The 22,088-nt window shown below is 38.3% G+C and overlaps 1 protein-coding gene across 9 annotated transcripts in view; it reads left to right on the forward strand.

Moving 5' to 3' along the window:
• Nucleotides 1-15,512, forward strand: part of MTDH (metadherin) — a 61,300-nt gene extending 45,788 nt beyond the window's left edge. For all 9 annotated transcript variants that reach the window (XM_081110888.1, XM_081110890.1, XM_081110893.1 and 6 more), the window contains 5 exons: nucleotides 2,626-2,750; nucleotides 7,567-7,674; nucleotides 10,631-10,771; nucleotides 13,014-13,170; nucleotides 13,802-15,512. In XM_081110888.1, the coding sequence (XP_080967014.1) occupies nucleotides 2,626-2,750; nucleotides 7,567-7,674; nucleotides 10,631-10,771; nucleotides 13,014-13,170; nucleotides 13,802-13,872 (602 nt within the window). In that variant the 3' untranslated portion in view covers nucleotides 13,873-15,512. The remainder of the gene's footprint in view (nucleotides 1-2,625; nucleotides 2,751-7,566; nucleotides 7,675-10,630; nucleotides 10,772-13,013; nucleotides 13,171-13,801) is intronic.
• Nucleotides 15,513-22,088: the final 6,576 nt, after the last annotated feature.

Raw genomic sequence — 22,088 nt, forward strand, 5'->3', positions numbered from 1 at the left:
GGACCGCTGGCTCCTAACCGCTCACCTGCCTACCTGCTTGTCTGATCGCCCCAAGCTGCTTTCCCCTGCCGGCCTGATCACCCTTAACCACTTCTGCCTCGGCCCCTGCCACCATGACTTTGTCTGGAAGGATGACCGGAAGATGTCCAGTCGACTGGTCTAATTAGCATATTACCCTTTTATAGTATAATCCTCTCAGTAATCCTATGAAGTTAGTATGTAGTTCATTACAGTTAAGAAATTTAACAAAAATGACATATTTATTTTTTTTTTTTTAAATATATTTTATTGACTTTTGACAGAGAGGGAGAGAGATAGAGAGTTAGAAACATCAATGAGAGAGAAACATCGATCAGCTGCCTCCTGCACATCTCCCACTGGGGATATGCCCACAACCCAGGTACATGCCCCTGATCGGAATCAAACCTGGGACCTTTCAGTCCGCAGGCCAACGCTCTATCCACTGAGCCAAACCGGTTTCGGCAAAAATGACATATTTATTAAGTGTTAGAGCAATATTCACATGTAGATATGTAGAACCATTTGACTATAAGATACTTTTTTTTATTTTTGTTTGTTTTTTAATCCTCACCTTAGGGAGAAAGAGAGAGAGATTGGTTGCCTCCCATACTTGCCCCAACCAGGGATCAGACCCGCAGCCTCGCTATTTGGCCGACACCCGCAAACTTTTGGTGTATGATCAACACACTAACCAACTGAGCTACCCAGTCAGGGCTATAAAAGGTCCTTCTTACCCTCTCTGTTAATGCTATGTAATAATGGCCCAAGATACCTGCTTATGTTAATAAATTTCAAAATATAGGAAGGGACTTCCTTTTTTGTAACACATTTCACACTTGTAATCACTTGTTACATGTTTTACCTCCATTAGACTCTCTCTCGCTTCCACTTGCCGCCTCTCCCCATTCTCTACTGGTTTAGCCCCTCCTCTCTCTCCGCCCTGTGTAACAGAATCTATCACTCTGCTGGTATGTTACCTACCACGATCCCTGAGTAGATAGACTGCGCGCGTCATGGGGGTGGGCAGGATTATGCCGTACTGATCTTTGTATCTCCGGTACCTACCTAGCTCAAGTTCTAGTACATAGTAAGTGCTTAATAAGATGAAATTCCTGTAATTCCACTGTTAAGATATATCTGTTATGTATTTTTTTCTTGTATATCTTACTCCTGTAAATTTGGGATCATACTGTACAGACAGTTATGTCTATGATTTTTTTCCTGTGAGGTTTTCCCCAGATTACATACTCTTTCAAAATACAGGTTTTAAAACCTTCATGAAGATGTGTCATAATACCTCCCCTTTAAACAAAAACACTGTTACAGAGTTCACATGGAAAAATAAGAATAGCAAGAAAATGAGAGTAATGCTGGCAGATTTGTTTTCCTGGATAATAAAATATATTGCACAGTTATATTATGTATATTAGAGGCCCAATGCACAAAATTGGTGCAAGGGGCTTGGCCCTCACAGCCCTGGCTTCATCCGGAAGGTCATCTGGAAGGTCGTTCCACTGTTTGGCCGTCGAATTAGCATATTACGCTTTTATTATTATAGATGGCACTATCCCAGGAATAAATCAGTGGACTAGAATAGAAATTCTAATAACAGACTGAAATGTATATGAAAGAATTTAGTGTTTAATGAAAGCAGCATTTGGTAGTAGTGGGGAAAGAGTGGATTTTTTCAATAAAGCAGTACTGTAATAGAATTTTAAACTTATTAACTATAGAAATAAAGTCTAACTTTTGTTATCTTAAACCAGTGTTAAATGAAATCTGACTACAAGTTGTTGTTACAAAAGTATATATGCAAGCCTGTAGGATATCCTGGAAGAGGAGGGAAGGATTAACTTTGAGAATTAGTTGCTTAATCAGGGTAAAGCCAAAGAATGTTTTTCCCTTTTAGAATAAGCCAGTGCCTCCTAGATTTAAAGAAAGGAATTTTGAAGTCTAGAGTAAAAATTTATTCATGACAGAAGGGTGATAGAAACCCAAAAAAGGACCCATATTTTAGAATAAAGGTACAAGTATTAAAAGAGGAGGGGAAAAGAAAAGGTTAAGTATCTGCAATGACTTAGTGAATTTAAAGAAGAACCTGATCTTGAAAAGCTCATGAGGTCCCCGGGAGGGAGGATGGGGGAAATGACAGGTAGGGAGTATGATTTTGGTTCTACTGTTTAAAGATTGACTAATTCTGTATTGTAGAAATTTTATCAGCTACAAAACTGTTGTAATAATCAGGACAAAGAAATGACCAGGTTTTACCAGGTTAGACCTAAACAGTGAAAACAGAGCAAATTCAGGAGACTGATAACAAAGGAGGTAAGAAGAGTAGAATTAAATAGTTAATTCATAAGTTTTCTGGAGCTCCTTAGAAATTCCACTTAAATAGCCATAAGATGTGCCCAGTAGAAGCTGGGCAAAGGTGTGTGTTTTTTTTTACCATCATGTTAGTGGGGGTTTTTTCTAGCTTTTAAAATGTGCTCAGGAGAAGGAACAATAGTTGAAATTACAGCTTAGTGTAACATAAGGGATTTTAGTTTTTGCATTTTAGTTTTTGGCAGAAATGATAGATACCTAATTCACAGTGTTAAATTTTAGATGGTCTGTCTTCTGCTGATCCCAGCTCTGATTGGAACGCACCAGCAGAAGAGTGGGGGAATTGGGTAGATGAAGAACGAGCCCAGTTCCTGAAGTCCCAGGAGCCAATTCCTGATGATCAAAAAGTGAGTAAAGGGATGGGCGGGTATGTTTATTTCTTTACACCCAACTATCGTAGAATTATTAGTATATTAATTAGTATATAATATTATAAGTATATCCAAATTGCTTCAGGGAGACCTTATGATCGTATTTACTTTAATTATCTTTTGCCTGCATACCTTCTCTATATCACTGTTGTTTTTCCCCCCACAAATTATGGAGGGCTTTATATGGAAAGCGCTATTAGACGCTGATAGGAAAACAAACATTTCCTGTCCACTTATCAGAATTACTATAATAGCCTACCAACTCTTAATGTGTTTTAGAAAAAAGTAAATTGGTGTCCAGTGTAAAATTAAGGAAGTCTTCATAGCAACAGACAAGACTGAGAACATCATGAAAAAGGCACCAAGGCAGGGAAATAGGTAACATGCTTAGTGGAGAGGTAAAATAGTATACAACTGTGGAACCAGCTAGTAATAGGATCAGTTATTTACATGTCTGTCTTCCCCCTTCTAGGCTACATTCCTTAAATAAAGGGTCCATGAAGTTCTTGTTTCTGTAGCTCTAGCAACATGCTTGGCATTCAGAAAAAGGAATAAATAAGTGAAAGAAAAAAATATATATACATGTATATATAAAATATATAAAAATATATTTTTAAAAGATAAATATATAAAGTTTATTTTCCTCTCCACCTCTAGCCCTGTCATCATTTATGATAACTGTAAGATTCACATAATTGAACCAATCCACACCTTGAGCTATCAGTTCAGTTCTTTTTTTTCTTTTTCTTTTAATTTCTTTTTTTTTTTTTTTTTTTTTTTTTTGAGAGGAAAGGAGAGGGAGAGAGAGTTAGAAACATCAATGATGAGAGAGAATCATTGGTCAGCTGCCTCTTACACACCCCACACTGGGGACTGAGCCCACAACCTGGGCATGTGCTCTGACTCAACCACTGAGCCACCCTGGCCGGGCAATAGGAGAGATTTTAATGCAGGGTCGGCAGATTTTTTTTAATAAAGAGCCACACAGTAGTGCAAAAGTAGCCATAGGCAACACAGAAGTGAACGTTATTTACAAAAACTGGCATTGGGCTAAATTCGTAGTTTATCTACTGCTTTAACGTATCTGTAGGCTAAGAGGCAAAGGATCTTAAGTAAAGTTAAATATAGGAGATTTCACTAACAGAATAAGATCCTAGCAATAGAGTTCGGGGAACCTTAGGCACAAGTGGATTGTGAGTTAGCCTTTAATTCAATATATAGTACCTCTCATCTTCAAGGACCAGAGAAAGGGAGATGTCCTTAATGGGATTTACCGCTAAGGGTGTAAATAAATGGAGGGAGGCAGTTACCAGTAAAATCAAAGTCGGCCGGGGGGGGGGGGGGGCGATAATGAATTTTAGATTGGACCTACAAAAGCTTCCTAGAGTTGCCAAGAGCTGGAGGAAAGAGGGACAAATGGGCAGAGCACAGAGGGTACTTAGGGCAGTGAAACTGCTCTGTATACTATAATGGTGGATCCATGTCACTATACATTTGTCCAAACTCATAGAATGTGCAACACCAAGAGTGAGCCCTGATGTTGGCTATGGACTTTGAGTGATAATGGTGTGTCACTGTAGATTCATTGGTTGTAACAAATGTGCCACTCTGAAGGAATGTTGGTAATGGGGGAGAGGGTAGTCTGTGTGTGTGTTGGGGGGGGGGGGGGCAGGGAGTATATGGAAATCTTTACCTTCTGCTCAATTTTGCTGTGAACCTAAAACTGTTTAAAAAAATAATAATAAAGTCTACATTTTTAAAAAAGGTTCTTAGTATATAGTATTTTAGCACACAGTAATCATTCTGATACTTATTGAATGTTTAGTGAATGTACAACTAAAAGTCTGTTTCTCTTAACTGGAACGTCCCATGCCTGATGATTAGAATTTAACAGTGGAAACACTGAATAGAGTAAAGACTATCACATCATAGCAGTTCTTTTTCTGAGTAGATTCAGAGATCATCTTTACATTTCTAAGCAAAAATGGGAAGCCATCTAAATGCCCATTAGTTAGGGAATGGATAAATAAAATGTTTGTACAATGGCATATTAGACAGATTTTTTAAGTGAATGAAATAAAGCTAAATTAGTATATCAGTATTACTAAAATCTCAGTAATTGGTGAGCAAGTTTCAGAAAGATACAATAATGATACCATTTGTGCATATGTTGTGTGGGGAGACACATAAATTTATAGAAAAATTGATTAGATGGATACAAAAGAAGTTCATGATAATGATTACCCCTAGGGAGGTAATGTGGGAATGAGATTGAGAAAGGGGTTAAAAGGAATTTTCAGTTTTTCAGAATATTTGAGTTAAAAGATGGTATGGAGTTGATTTCCTCCTTTTCCCCATGAACAAAAATAGTGTTTTGCCATGCAGAACTACCTTTCTTTTATGGCTGAGTTACAGTTAGCTAAAGCTAAGTGGTACAGTGTTTTGTTTTGTTTTGTTTTTCTCTCTGATAGTAATTTTGTAAACTATTTGGTGGTTAATGAGACCTCTAAAATCATCCTAATGACTATGGTGCTGAACAGAAAAATAGCAGGTATCCATATAATCTCTTTCTCTAAGAATAGTCTAGAGATCTTGGCTGTCACCTGTGCAAAATAAACAAAAGACACCTTTCCATAGAAAATTCAACTATATGTGATGTGTGAAGAGATATCATCAGTACTAATAATACTAATTTAACAGTTCTAATTCACTGTTTTTGTCATGCAGAATGTTATTTTCAGTGACTTTCTCAGATTTAATTTTAAATTAAGTCTTTTCTTTTGAGATGATTAGAAAGTCACATTTACTTGTAAGAAAAAATACAGAGCAATCCCCTGTACCTTTTACCCAGTGTCCCTCATTGGTAATATTTTCGAAACTATAGGACAGTATCATCACAACCAGGACTTAGCATTGATGTAGTCAAGATACAGAACATTTCTGTTATTTCATGGATCCCTCAGGTTGCTCTTTCTCATACCATCTTCTCTTCCTTCCTATCTCCACCCCCTTTTCAAATCCCTAGCCAACTAGGAAGTAAGCTGTTCATCATCTCTATAATTTTGTCATTTTAAGAATATTCTATGTAAAGAATTATATAGTATATAACCTTTTGGTACTGTTGTTTCACTGAGCATAATTCTCTAAAGCAGCGGTCACCAACCTTTCCGACCTCACAGACCACCAGTTGGCAACCGCTACTCTAAAATTTCTTCCAAGTCATTGTATGTATCATTAGTTGCTTCTTTTTGCTTTTGCGTAGTAGTCCATGCTCTACTCAGTTTACGAGCATACCTCGTCTTATTGCACTTCGCTTTATTGCACTTCACAAATGTTTCATTTCTTTACAAATTGAAGGCAAGACCCTCCACCAGCAAAAAGATTGCAACTAACTTTATTGCAATACGGGCTTAATATTTGTGGTCAGGAACCGAAGCTGCATTGTATCGGAGGTGTGCCTGTATTGATCATTCTCCTGGTAAAGGACATTTGGGTTGTTTCTGTTTGGGGGCTGCTATGAATACAGCTGCCGTGTACATTCATGCACCAGTTTTTATGCAAATATAAGTTTTCATTTCTCTGGAATAAATGCCTAGGAGTACAATCCCTGGGTAATGGGTTCATATTTAATATTTTTTAAAAAACTGCCTGTTTTCCAGAGTGGCTGTCTCACTTTATATTTCCACTGATAATGCATGAGTGATTTAATTTCTCTGCATCCTTGCAAGCACTTGGCTGTTGTCACTATTTTTTTTTCTTTAATTTTTTGTAATTGATTTTAGAGAAAGAGAGAGAAACATCAATTTGTTGTTCCACTTATTTATGCATGCATTGGCTGACTCTTGTATGTGTCCTGGCCAGGTATCAAATCAACAACTTTGGCATATTGGGATGATGCTCTAACCAATTGAGCTACCTGGCCAGGACCACTATTTTTTATTTTAACCATTCTGATAGGTACGTGGTGATAACCCATGGTAAATTTTTAGTCTGCATTTCCCTAATGGCTAATAATATTGCACATCTTTCCATGTGCTTTTTTGCCATCTGTCTTCTTTCATGAAATGTCTGTTCATATCTTTGCACATTTTCTATTTAAGACTGCTTGGTTTTTTTACTGTTGAATTTTTAGTGTTCTTTATATAATCTAGATACAAGTCCTTGGTGGATATATGGTTTGCAAATATTTTCTCCCATTTCTGTAGTTCGCCATCCTCTTAACAGGGTCAAATTCAATTTTAATACAAATAGCTCTACATTTAAACTTTTAAATAAAACAATTACCTATCTAATGAATTTTTAAAAACCAAGATTTGCACAGCTCTTGTAGTAAGTAGAAAAGATGTAAGGAAAAAGTGGTCAGTCATAGACAATAGGAGAATGAAGTTCCATGTACTTTATTTATTTTTTATATATATATTTTATTGATTTTTTACAGAGAGGAAGGGAGAGAGATAGAGAGTTAGAAACATTGATGAGAGAGAAATATCGATCAGCTGCCTCCTGCACATCCCCCACTGGGGAAGTGCCCACAACCCAGGTACATGCCCTTGACCGGAATCGAACCCGGGACCTTTCAGTCCGCAGGCTGACGCTCTATCCACTGAGCCAAACCGGTTTTGGCCATGTACTTTATTTTTTAAGATGTAATTTTAGATCAGTTTTATTGCTTGTTACTAATTCTTATTTAGTATTTAAATAAAGACTAACCCTAATAAATGAAATTATTTCATAATACTTTTCAGAATAATGAGAAGTTGGTTCACTTTAACACTTTTGCTTTTAAAATTAGGTTTCAGATGATGATAAAGAAAAAGGAGAGGGTGCCCTTTCAACCGGGAAATCTAAAAAGAAAAAGAAGAAAAAGAAGAAGCAAGGTGACGATAACTCTCCTGCACAGGTAGAATATCAAAACAACAAGCTTCATTCAGTAAGCACCTACTGCAGAAATGTGAAAAGAAAATGCTAAGACTCTGTAGAGATAAAAGACATCAAATTTACTTGAAAATTCCCTAAATGTTTTAAAGATTTTATACATCATACTGTTAAAAAAAACCTTTGTGCTTTAAAAAAAAAAAAAAAAAATCCAAGTTGTAAACCCAAAAGTAAGTAAATAAAATTCTAAATTAGTCCAGATGCATTTTGTGCTGAAATGGAAAAGGAGGTTCCTACAGCATTTCACACCTACAGAAATTCTAACTTTCTGTTGTTCCTCCATTTTCCTTTTCTTTGTTCTTTCCTATCTGGGGGAAATGTTTTTGATTATAATGTAGATAAGTGGTTCCCAATGTGGGCACAGTCCCCACAGGGGGGCAATTTGATTTTTTTTAAATATATTTTATTGATTTTTTACAGAGGAAGGGAGAGGGATAGAGAGTTAGAATTTGAGAATGAGTTATTAACAGTGAGTTTTTTGCATTTCTTATGGTTCTAGGGGCCTCATATACAGTATATAAATATATATTGTGGCATAGTGAGTTCTTCCTCAGTACTTCAACTGTCCTTTCGTTCTTTTATTTTCCTCTTTCATGGATGCCATGTTCTTTGGAAGCTTGTTTAAACCAAGTTATGGCCTTTTAGGCTTCCACCACTTCAATAGGAGTTCACTTTTTGAAGAATAGAATTATGTAACAGGGGAGGCATCAGGATTTTAGAGATGTTTAGGTGAGGCATGGCCAAAAAAAAAGTTTGGAACCACTGATAAAGATGAAAACAAAGATATTTTAATTTCAGACATGCTATATTACTGGAAATATACATGGGTTTATTTTATAAAATATATTTATTGATGTAGAGAGAGAAGAAGGGAGAGGGATAGAGAGTTAGAAACAACCCAGGTATGTGCCCTAACCAGGAATTGAACCGGTAACTTCTTGGTTCATGGGTTGATGCTCAACCACTGAGCCACACGGGCTACATGGATTTTTTAAATTTTTACTTTAATCCTCACCTGAGGATATTTTTCCATTGATTTTTAGAGAGAGTGGAAGGAAGAGGGAAAGACAGAGAGAAACATTGATGTAAGAGAAACACATCGATTGGTTGCCTCCTACACGTGCCCTAACCAGGGCCTGGGTAGGGGAGGAGCCTGCAACCAAGGTACATGTCCTTGACTGGAATCGAACCTGGTACATGGCTGGGCAGGCCAACGCTCTATCCACTGAGCCAAACAGGCGAGGGCTGGATTTATTTTTGAAAGGAGCATATCACCATTACATTACAATATATGAAAATCTCATTTCTTATTTACAACTATGCTAAATAATTGTTTTCATTCATCTAAATGTAGGAGGTAGCCAAAACTCTTAGAGGATAGCCTACAAATAATTTTCCTATTCTATTTTGGGAAAAGTTGCTGCATGACTTTTTAAGGAAATATGTGTTGTGTTCTTTTTTGTTGAGGGAAACACAACCCTTCATAAATGATACCAATTTATTATCACTATTAGTTTTTTCTCTGTAGTAGTAATTAGTGGACATTAAGGGTAATGTGGCTAAGATCAATAGATATAAAAATCTAAAACTTGATAGTTTTTTCTGTTAGCTAAGCTAACTGATGAGAAATGTTATTGACAACTATCCTTTGTTAGCAGTACCACCTGAAATCCATTTAGCCAACTTTGTCTGGATTTCTGTGTTAATTATGGCCTTCCTGGGCTTGTAGATTAGGTGAGTTCCTTTTAAAAGAAATTTTGAGAGATTAATGTATTTGTAAATTTCAACTTATTAGAAAAGGTCATTGTGAAAGTTCTTTGGTATTTTGATGACATGCCTTTTCTAAAAAGTTTTGATCTGTTTTTTTAAATACAGTGATGCCCGGCCAGCATGGCTTAGTGCTTGAGCATCAACCTATGAACCAGGAGGTCACAGTTTGATTCCTGGTCAGGGCACATGCCCAGGTTGCAGGCTCAATCTCCAGCGGGGAGGGCATGTAGGAGGCAGCCGATCAGTGATTCCCTCATCATTGATGTTTCTCTCTCTCTCCCTCTCCCTTCCTCTCTGAAATCAATACACACACAAACACACACTCACACACACACACACACAAATACACACATGCCTAAGCAACTGTTGGATTGGTAGCTATGATGCGCACTGACCACCAGGGGGCAGATGCTCAACGCACAGGCATGGAAACATGGAACAGACTGATGAATCTCAGAGGGAAGGGTGGAGAGGGAGGGCGGGAAGAAATTAACCAAAGATCTTATATGCATACTAGAGGCCCCGTGCACAGATTCATGCATAGGTGGGTCCCCTCAGCCTGACCTGCGGGGATTGGGCTGAAACCGGCTCTCTGACATCCCCCAAAGGGTCCCAGATTGCAAGAGGGCGCAGCTCAGGCTGAGGGACTCCACCGATGTGCCTCTAGTAAGTATATAGAAGTTTTAGAGTCAGACTTTTCTTCAAATTTTAGTTTCTTTATTGTTTAAATGTGGTATCCATGAGGTTCTGTGTGAAGTATATAGCACATGATCCTACCCATAAATGAATACATTTTTAAATTTATTGGTTGTTTTTTTTTTGTTTGTTTTTTTTCAGTGAAATTCTATTTAGTTTATGGTATGTGGTTGGTGGATTTTTTACTGTTGAGTTCAGCTTAGCATAGAACAAACATGTCTTCTCACTAACTTTGTACAGATTGCAAATCGTAATGTACATACTTTCAAAGCTACTTGCTCAACTTAAACTTTTGAATAATTGTTTTTTATATGCTCTTTTAAGCTGTTTGAACAGTTTCTGAACTAAAGTTATTTTTTGTAATATCTTCTGGACATTAGTACAACAAACCAAATAGATTTTAAATAGTAAAAATGGGTGATTTATATCATCTAATAGACTACTTTTCTCTCTAGGACCCAGAAGAATTAGAAAAAGAGATTAGAGAAGAGCCTCCAGTGAATACCTCTAAAGTCCGTCCAAAACAGGAAAAAGCTTTTTCTTCAAAAACCATAAGCACTAGTGATCCAGCAGAAACACTCATCAAAAATAGCCAGGTGATTTTTTGATATTTAAGAAGTAAAATTTTAATGACTTGAAAATTATATTATAATTAATATTTTATTGAAGTATTGTGCTAAGTATTTAAAATGCTCAAAATAATTTATTCCTCACAAAAACACAAGAAGGTAGGACCCATTTTGTAAATGAGGTTAGAGAAGTTGAGTAAACTTGTCCAAAGTTGCATAGCTATCAATGGCAAAATCAGATCTGCTAGTGTGTATTTTCTCCTATTAACTATCTAGGCACACAGGGATCAAGAGATAGCTTAGAGAAAATGTGACTGGTTGCATTTTTTCCAAAGCATGCACATAATATGATTATGGTCCAACCTCTCAAAATGGAGCATTTATTAAATTTGGTAACAGGTTCTTAAAACATGTGCCTTTTGTGGAAATTTTTGATGTGTCAGAAGGCACCATTTTACAAAAGGTCTAAGTCACTGACACAGACTGATTGATATTTAGGTGAATTGCATCATGTTGAAATATATTAAATACTACTGGAGTTGAATGGTTCATTTATTTACTCATTAAAAAAAATATATTGGGTACCATATGCCACACACTGTTTTAGATTCTGGGGATACATCCGAGAACAAAAGCTAATCTCTGCCTTTGTGGAGTTTACTTGCTTAACGAAACAGCTTTAGACAAGAACCGGGATTACCACTAAGAGAGAGAATTCATAACCGTCTTGTCCTAAAACACAATCATAACCATTCTTCCTATTAGAATTGGGTGCTTTTATTTCCCTGAGAGTACTTGGAGATAAAAGGATGCAGTCTCAATACATTCATAGGTTTAATAGGACTACAAAGGGTCATTTGACATTCTGATGTTTTCCTTAAATTATTTTCAGAAGCCATCTTGTAAAGAATATTAATGTAGATAAGTGAGAGAACAGAGGAGGAAAGGAGATTAAAAGTAAGTAGTAAAACCATTGGGTATGAAATAAATACAGGGAATCTTAAGAAAGTTGAACAGAACCATAATGCTGCTTCAGATCTCTGAAATAGGAAGAACCCCAGCAGTTATCTGGGCACACACAGCTCCCTCCTTTTGTTTCCTTTTCCTTGGTGCTATCTTGAACCCAAGAAGCCTGAAAGCACAAAGGGCAGGAGAAACATTACTTACCCTGGTTTCTATCTATACTAATAAAAGCGTAATATGCTAATTAGACCGAACGACCTTCTGGACGTCATTCCAGACAAAGCTGCAGAGGCAGAGGCAGTTAGGAGCAATCAGGCTGGCAGGCAGAGGCGGTTAGGGGCGATCAGGCAGGCAGGCAGAGGGGTTAGGGCTCATCAGGCAGGCAGACAGGTGAGCCATTAGGAGCCAGCGGTCCCAGATTGCGAGAGAGATCCCAAATTGGAGAGGGTGCAGGCCAGGCTGAGGGACACACACACATACACCCCACCCACACCCACACCCACCCCCGGTGCACAAATTTCGTGCACCAGGCCTCTGGTATTCAAAATAACAATCACAGGTAAAACTAAAGGGTGAGATGATCTCTTACTCATCTGTTAGAGCCTCAGGGAACTCCAAATATTGGAGATTCTATTATTACCTGGTTTTGACAGTTCACTGACTTCAGTGAGGCAAATCATTTTAACTCCTTTCTGCTCATGGGTTGAAGAGGAGAAGCAAGGCTCAAGAGTCTATGCCCTAGGCATTATATCACCACTAAACTGGATAAAACTTGGAAGATTTGGACCTGAGTTTAAGTTGCTTTAATTGGCAGAACTAATAGCCATAGTCAGCTTTTGCTTGAGGTCATCTTTTTCCTTAGGTAGGAAACTGAAGCTATTGCTGCTGCTGTTTGAGATACACCTATCTCTTGAGAAGGAGAAAGGGGGATATCGCCTACTGGTAGTTCTGAAATTAGCGGTTTTCTTTTTGTCTTTCACATGAAAAGGTTTTGAGTTGAGTCGGTGGGAAGTGGACAGAACCATTGAATTGCTAACAAATATAAAATCATGCAATTTAAAAGTTAATGAAAATTATTTACTCCTATTTGAGATTCAGTAAACATCTTGTAATTTTAAATCTTCATTTTTATCTCAACCTGTATTTGTAGGTAAAGATATATTCAGTTTTGTCACTAGAGGGCAGGCATGAGTTGTGCTTCTGGAAACCATTTTTGTATTTAGTTGCTGCTAAACAGCCTCTTATTTTATTTAATTTTCTTTGAAATTTCGTACAAAAAACTTAAAATAATTGCATTCCAAAATAGCCTATCAAGACTCTTCCACCTGCTGTTTCTACTGAGCCATCTGTTATTTTATCAAAAAGTGATTCTGACAAGAGCTCTTCCCAAGTGCCACCGATGCTACAAGAGTCAGATAAATCCAAGTCAAATACTAAGCAAAATAGTGTGCCTCCTTCACAAAGTAAGTCATCTCATTTTTGGTTCTTTTGTGTGCTCTCTGTACTGTTTATAATTGTTACTATCTTAAACGCCTAAGATATTTAGACTTCTGATCATAGTTTTTAGTTGATTTTTTTCTAGGGAGAGGAAAAGAGAGAGAAACATCAATGATCGATGTGTGAGAGGGTAATCATTGACTGCCTCCTGCATAGCTCCTACTGGGGATCGAGCCTGAAACCTGGGCATGTGCCCTGACTGGGAGTTGAACCAGCAACCTTTCAGTGCACAGGACAATGCCCAACCAACTGAGCTACACTGGCCAGGGCAGAGGGTGCACATGTTCTTGAAATTGCAGATTGTTCATCATTTTTCTAGGTCAAAACTGGTAAAAAATGTCATCCATATGGTTAAACCAAATAATACATTGAAATTGAAAGAAAAAGAGGAAGGCAGACATAGAATAACCTAAAACATGTAACTAGAACTTGAAAACTTAAACATAAAATCTAAGGCATTCTTAGTGGATTTCAAAGCATGTTTTCATTGGAGCTACTTTTATATTTTTGAAACATAACAGTATTTACTATCCTCCTAACTTTTCTCTCTCCTGTTTTTTTGTTTTGTTTTAATTTTTGTTTTATTTTCTCTTTCAGCCAAGTCTGAAACTAGCTGGGAATCTCCAAAACAAATAAAAAAGAAGAAAAAAGCCAGGCGGGAAACGTGAATTTTCTTTTCCTGAATAGGACATGTGTTTGCAGACACTGTCTTGAAGATTATGCTGTTTATGCAATAATTTGTGAACATGTACAGAGTTTTATATAAATTTAAACCAATTTTTAAGACAAAACTGTGAACACAACCACCATAAAAATGGAATCAAAGGAAAGTTAATTTATGAAATTAAGAGGTCAGCAGAATATATATACTACATTGCTGGAAGACACTTGGGAAAGTCTTTTCAATTTAATGAGAACGTTCTTAATTCAAGAATATTATCCTGGTTTTACAACAGTGCCCTGTTTACAACAGATTGTGCCCTATTTCTTCTGCAACTGAGGAATAAAGGATTCTGATTAGAGAGAGGGTTGCCTACAAATTCGTAGGCAACTTCTCGGACCTTATGCACGGAACTTACACCATTTGAATCTGTTTTATGCTTAAATCAAAGTGCTTTGATCAAATGCATAATCTGCCATATCTTTACATATTTGTTGGTAGCAATTTGTATTAAAGGAATCACAAGTGCAAATAAAAAGTCATTTATCATTTATTTAACTAAACTGTCATGGTTTAGTTTACAATTTTTAAAAAGTTCTTAATTGAAAATGCAGTTGACACTTATGGCTTATGAACTTATTTTTGATAGTCTTACATTACTTGAATTGTTCAAAGTACAGTATATTTTAAATTAAGAATGGTAAACTGTATGTCTTTGTTTTATACTTTCAAAGATGAGACTCATAAATAATGTTCTTGTTTATGATTTGAAAACTTTCAAGCAAAATGTAACTTACATTTTTCCTTTCCCTAACAATTTTTTCCAGTGTCATCTCTTCATTGCTAACACTTTTTGACTATAAAAATGAAATCTTTACAAACTAGTTCTACAGACAGAACTTTGAGTATATGATGGAGAATGGAAACCTAGAGTCAGACAGCTTTAATTGACATTGTCAAGACCTCCAGTTATCAGGAATACATTTTTTACTGCCTTAACCTGTAGTGCGTAGAATATGCATCAATTTCTTGAAGGGGATTCGTGTTTTTATAAGAATTTTTCCTGTAATTATTGCAATCATGGTCAAATAAGGAATGTTTCCTGCTTGAAACTATTAATTTAAATGCTGTGGGAGCTGTTTCACCATTTCAGGCACTGTGTAATTCTATTGTGATAAACTGGCAGGTATCTTTGTAACTATAAATAGTGCATGCTCAGCCATGTACACTGTAAATAGCCTTTACCAAACGTGTTTGACAAGGACCATAATTAACATCACTTAGTGAATTGTGATAAAGAAAAAAGCCATGATTTATTTGATGTGATTGGCTTAATTGTTTTTATGTGGCGCCAAGAATGAAACTGTTTAGCTGTAACCAATGGTACTGATCTATCCATCCAGCGTGTCTTTATTCTCTTTGATTGTGATTTGATAGTATTGCATTGTCAGTCTAGGAAAGCTAAAGAAACAAAATGGTTTTAGTTTTGCTGAAGACTGGCCTTATTAATGGACAGCTTTCCTAACACACGATTATTAACTCTTATCGGGTGTTAACATCTGTTTCAGGAACACGGCAGTATGTTTACATGTCAGAAGTTTTGTTTATGATATTTCTAAATTGTTTTAAATAAATTCAGCAAATGGATAGCATTGTTTTTATTTGCTTCAATATTGGGATAAATATGCTAACATGCGAGGAATAGATTTCTTCAAATGACTTTATTCTGTTAGCTTTTCACATAGATGATTCCTAAGCAGATCCAAGGATTCCTATGTTGCCAGCACTTTGTAAAGGTCTGACAAAGGAGAATTCAGTAGGGTGTCTAATTTTAGGATGTGCCAAAAGATGTGTGCTCAAAACACTTAATTGAACTCTCTCAACTCTACCTCACTATTTCTTTATCCTGGAATTTTGTTGGCTATGTCAAGTGTTGGACTTTGTTTCTCCAGTTTAGTATCTCCCCGTCAACCATTTATGCCAGGTGTTAAAGACACTGTCTTTTAAGGAGAAATGAAGTGTGGAGGTGGAAAAGTACGTTTATTCTCGTTCACATGCACGCGGTGCAAATTCCTGCGCAATTACAGTATTATTCTTGCTTGTTCTTTACCTGTCCCAGAGGTCTTTATGTGACATGAAAGGAGTTTCTCGAATCTGAACGCAGGAACTGTTCCCCATCATCAACTCAGAAGGCAAAAATTCAAGTAGTGATTCAGGGAGGAGGGGAAGAGAGAGGAGCCCATTGTCCCCTGGGTCTTGGATTAGTTGCTCCCCAAACTGTCAGGAGGGCGATGACTGATCCTTCTGGCCTGGAGGGCACCTTGTTCTGAGGAGCAATTAAGGCTCCTCTAGAAACTATTTTAAAATCATCCTAATCCCTTCTGTCTCCGCACACTGAAAATTCCTCCCTGTTCTGGACCAGGGAGTAGTGGTTTAGGGTTTTCCCAGGCGGAAACCTCATCTAACCATACTCTGGACTAAGTGAAACAGTTGAGAGAGTCCAAAAACTATTAAAATAAAACATCATTAATGTAATTTACCATGTTTACTTTGTGCATGCATTCTGTTGGGGGGGAGGGGACAGTGAAAATAATACATTCAAATCTAATGGTATTATTTCATAGACTAGTCCAGTTTGTATTTGGTTAAAAAATATTGAAGGGCAATATTTAACTACAGAGTTTAGTTTTTCTTCATTAAAAACTGTCCTCTATTAATATAAGGTCTTTCAAAACTTAGAAATTGGGTTTAAGATGTCTAATAGATGTCTTAAGTCTTTCCTGTAAACTCATTGCACAAACTGGAATTATTTTCCAAAAGACTTAGGGAATGCAAATACGTTATTTGTAAAATGCATTGAGTATTGTAAATAAAGCCATTTTTGTTTTGTTTAAATTGCTCATTCTAGATCTCTTATGGGGAGGGACTTCTCAGTCATTTTGCATCTTAAGCTAGTATAAGATCAATTACTTTTTGATGTTCTGGATGTTTCTGTCTAAAACCATAGGTGCGCTTGCAGGTTTTACCAGTCAAATATTTAGAGTTAAGCACCTCTTAGAATGTCCATCAGTCGTATCAACCTTTGAGGTTAAGGAGTTGACTCTCATTTGGCATTATGTGTTAGCTTGGCTGTGTCCCCCAACAATAACAACTTAAATAAGATAGTTTATTTCTCTCGAATGGAAAGTCTGGCTCAGGGCTGCAGAGTTGTAGCAGCTGGAAATGTCCTATCAGCATCTCTGCCCCCTTTAAGAACACGTCTTACAAACCATTCACACCACATAGGCTTATCAACACGAATCAATCACGTGATTCCTAGCTACCAAGAGGGATGGGAAAGAGTCTATTCTGTGTTGTCATTGGCCAAATGAACATTTCAGGCTCCATTACTGAGGAAGCAGCAGAGAATTGGGTGTGAGGCACAGCTAGTTGTCTCTGTCTAAGGATTGACATACACTAGGTAGGTTGTACCCAAGCATCATTTTTAAGATCAGGTTTTAGCTTATTCAACTGAGTGGAAAGTTTGACATCTCTTAGATGCTGCTTTAAGGAGCAGCTAATAATTTATATGTAGTATATTCTGGGAGAAATTTCTTTTCATTGAAAGCCTTAAATTTCAGAGAAAAGCTGAAAGAAGTAGCCTGTCACACATATACTGCAAGTATGAGATTGTAACTAGTTTCAAGAATTATTGAAACTGGTGTGTAAAATAATCTTTAATCTTTTAAAAAGGCATTACTACTTTCTAAATAACTTAACAGGAGAGTAATTTCTAACCCTAGTATCAAGACAGGTATATGAGGTGCATTGTAAATGTTTGTTGACTAATAATCATTACAGTATTGAGGTTTATGAACAGGCTAATTTGAAGAAAAAAGCAAATTCAACGTCATCCCCATCATAATGGCATTCTTATTTGTATATGTGTGCTTTCCTTTTTATTTATTGTATCAAAATCTTTAAAATGAATATATGTAATATGTATATAAATTATAAAGCATAATAAAATGAACACCTAAAACCACCATTCTGCTTAAGAAATAGAACATTACCAGTGGGATATTGGGGGTGAACTTGACTTTTGTTGTTGTTTGGTAGTAGGATCCAAAAGGGAAAGCCAGGGATGAAAATAGCTCTCAATGCCCCAGCTTGTCCAGGTCCCTCTTGGTGCCGGAACTGGCTAAGGGTCTCAGTGACATGTAGCCTCCTCATGGGCAGCCTCCCTGGTGCTCCTCCTCAAGTCAGACTGACGTTTTGGGAAATGGTGCTACTTGGGGATGACGAATGCACGTGGATTGTGCCCCAGAGTCGTGTGGTGCACAGGGCAGCCTTTCCATGGGGAAGGAGGATGGAGGCAGAAGAGCAGCAAGTACCCGGCTTCGGGGCAGGTTCCTCGTGAAGTTTGGTGAGAGTCTGCAGACCTCCTGACAAATGCCACAAGGGGGGTCATGGCAAGACAGAGCTGTTAGTCAAGATGGGGGAAGTATGGGTGATCTATTTCTCTTCTAAATCTTCTGTAAGTAAATACATAGATGGGATTACCAGGAAAAGTTGCTACTAGTCCCATTTCTTATCAAAAGTGAAATGATCACAACAATGAAAGACGGAAGAAAACCTGCCTGAGACGAACGAGGGAAGGAGGCATTTCTGTCATTAGCAAATAAAACCCAGGAAATTATCAAAAGGTGCAAGTGTCAGCCAGTATCAGAAACGCTGTTAACATTTTATCACAAAATTAAAACAGAAAAGGTGATCATGTCACTGCAAAGTAAGTTTTTTAAAAATTCAGTCATCCAAATCTTAGATTTTTTTTTTAAACTTTAAGTGAAATACTAAAGTCATCTGATTAAAATCATATCAAGGCAGGGTTACCTGCTGGCCAGCATTGTCTTAGCGGTGTGTTGGGAAAATTTCCCAGGGCCTAAAGAACAAAGAAAGGGGCTGACAACTCCATCATTAATTATATCAGGAGTTTATAAAAGGAACTTACATACAAGGCACATGGCAGACGCTAAAGAATTCTATAGAATAGGCAAGATAGATAGGGCCCTGGTGCTTGACCCAGCCCAGATAAGGGGAAATGCCTGACACGCTGGCTGAGATCTGGGCAAAGGCCTGCCCCAGGAACCAGCGTGGGTGCTGGGGGGAGGGTTCTCACAGTCAGGCTCGGGCTGTGTGGGAAGCAATCTTGGCTCCAGCTAGGATCCATCTCCAGGGTCCTGCGGTGGTCGCTTTATGGAAGTCTCTCCTCCACAAGAGGGATTAGCACGAACATTGAAAAACTGGTATAACAAACAAATTTTTTTTTCCTGATTGTGTACAAGATACAATGCTGCCAGCACAGGGAAGAGAATTCACTGGAGTGGCTGATACTCAAAAAAAGCAGAGGCCAGCCAGCACGGCTCAGTGGCTGAGCATCAACCTATAAACCAGGAGGTTTGGTTCCCTGTCAGGGCAGTTGCCCGGGTTGCAGGCTTGATCCCCAGTGGGGGGCGTGTAGGAGGCAGCCAGTCAATGATTCTCATCCTTGATGTTTCTATCTATCTTTCCCTCTCCCTTCCTCTCTGAAATCAATAAGAGGTATATATTTTATAAAACAACCCGAAGAGCTTTCTGAAATTCCGATTACATCACAATGAAATCTATCATATCTAGAAATAAATCTTCAAGAATGACAAGACCATGTGAAAACTGAAGTCTTACTGAAGGACAGAAACCAATATGACATGAAAAACTAACGCATTCTTTGTTTGGAAAACAAAATACCAATCTTCCCTAAGTTAACATACAAATTGAGTTCAGTTTCAATTCGAAAGCAATAGATTTTTTTTTTTTAAGTACCTCACAGATTATGAAAGCAAATTATTTGGAAAAAATCAGGTAAAAAAAAGTAGTAGGCAGCAGCAGGAGATGGGTGGGGACTAGCCTTAAGAATACCAGGTATCAGGCCCTCACCGGTTTGGCTCAGTGGACCTAGTGTCTGCCTGCAAACTAAAGGGTCCCACCCTGGCCCCCTCCACCCCTCCCCCCCCCCGCCCCCTTCAATTCCGGTCAAGGGCACATGCCCGGGTTGCCGGCTCAATCCCCAGTAGGGGGCGTGCAGGAGGCAGCTGATCTATGATTCTCTCTCGTCATTGGTGTTTCTATCTCTTTCCCTTTCTGATATCAATAAAAATATATTTAAAAAAATAACACCGGTATCAGATAAAATATGAAATTGCTTGTTACCTGTCAGGATTCTTACCAGTAGTTGTGAAACCCTTTGGCTAGTTTAAACTGGAAGGGAATCTGGAGGCACCAGAGGTGCAGGTCCTCACTCCCACCCCAGAATAGGGTGTTAGCCACCCAGCCACATTCAGAAGCTGCTCTAGCCAAAACCATCCACCCACAGGCTCCTGCCAGGAGGACTGCCCGCCGGCTCCGCCCCTGCTGCCTCTGCCCCAGGAGCTCCCCGCCAGCGTCAGTCCGTCAGTCCGCACTGGCTCTGCTCAGGCCTCCAATGACCTCACTCCTTTCTTTGTTGGTGTTTGGCAGAAGCAAGTCAAATCCATGTCTGTCCGAAGCAAGGGGTACTGCAGGTTGAACTTTGGCCATGTGGGGAACGCCAAACAGATAGGATATTCAAAATTCAATTACGGCCCTAACCGGTTTGGCTCAGTGGATAGAGCGGTGGCCTGCGGACTCAAAGGTCCCAGGTTTGATTCCAGTCAAGGGCATGTATCTTGGTTGCGGGCACATCCCCAGTGGGGGTTGTGCAGGAGGCAGCGGATCGGTGTTTCTCTCTCATCGATGTTTCTAACTCTCTGGCCCTCTCCCTTCTCTGTGGAAAATCAATAAAAAATACTTAAAAAAAAAAAATTCAATTACGGAGCAGCCGAAACCTAACTAGTGTCCTTCCTCTACACCCATACAACAAGTTATCAACAAAAGGACAGTCAAATAGGTCAAGAGAATAGTGTAAGGACCCAGAAATAGCTTCCTATTTGCATAGGAATTTTGTATACAACTTAGGTAGTGTTTTAGTTCAGTGACTTGCGGTGGTAAACACACAATATACAGGTGATGTGTTATAGAATTGTACGCCTAAAACTTGTGTGATTTTATCAGCCAATGTCACCCCAATAAATTCAATTTAAAAACAAGAAAGGCATGCTCTAACCCAGTGGTTCTCAACCTTTCTAACGCCGAGACCCTTTAATCCAGTTCCTCATGTTGTGGTGACCCCCAACCATAAAGTTATTTTCGTTGCTACTTCATAACTGTAATTTTGCTACTGTTATGAATCATAATGTAAATATCTGGTATGCAGGATGTATTTTCATTGTTACAAACTGAACATAATTAAAGCATAGTGATTAATCACAAAAACAATATGTAGCCGTAACCGGTTTGGCTCAGTGGATAGAGCGTCGGCCTGTGGACTCAAAGGTCCCAGGTTCGATTCCGGTCAAGGGCATGTACGTTAGTTGCGAGCACATCCACAGTAGCAGCTGTGCAGGAGGCAGCTGAACGATGTTTCTCTCTCATCGATGTTTCTAACTATCTCTCTCCCTTCCTGTCTGTAAAAAAATCAATCAAATATATTTTTTAAAAAATATGTAATTATATATGTGTTTTCCGATGGTCTTAGGTAACCCCTGTGAAAGGGTCGTTTGACCCCCAAAGGGGTCATGATCACTGCCCTAACCAGTTTGGCTCAGTGGATAGAGCGTCGGCCTGCAGACTGAAGGGTCCCAGGTTCGATTCCTTTCAAGGGCATGTGCCTTGGTTGCGGGCACATCCCCAGTAGGAGGTGTGCAGGAGGCAGCAGATCGATGTTTCTCATCGATGTTTCCAACTGTAAAAAAATCAATAAAATATATTTTTTTAAAAAAACAAGAAAGGCAGTGAACAGATAATGTTTTATTTACTTATTTATTTTTATATCTTCTCATTGATTTCAGAGAGGAAGGGAGAAGGAGAGAGAGAACCATCAATGATGAGAGAGAATCATTGATCGGCTGCCTTCTGCACACCCCCTACTGGGGATCGAGCCCCCGCAACCAGGCATGTGCCCTGACCGGGAATTGAACCATGACCTGCTGATTCATAGGTTGATGCTCAACCACTGAGCCACACCGTCCAAACACAGATAAGGTTTTATTATTACTTTTAAATAATTATTTGTTGTTGAAAGTATTACATATGTCCTCATTTTCCCCCATTAACCCCCTTCAGCCCGCC

The sequence above is a fragment of the Myotis nattereri genome (assembly GCF_964212035.1).
Source record: "Myotis nattereri genome assembly, chromosome: 17".
NCBI lineage: Eukaryota > Metazoa > Chordata > Mammalia > Chiroptera > Vespertilionidae > Myotis > Myotis nattereri.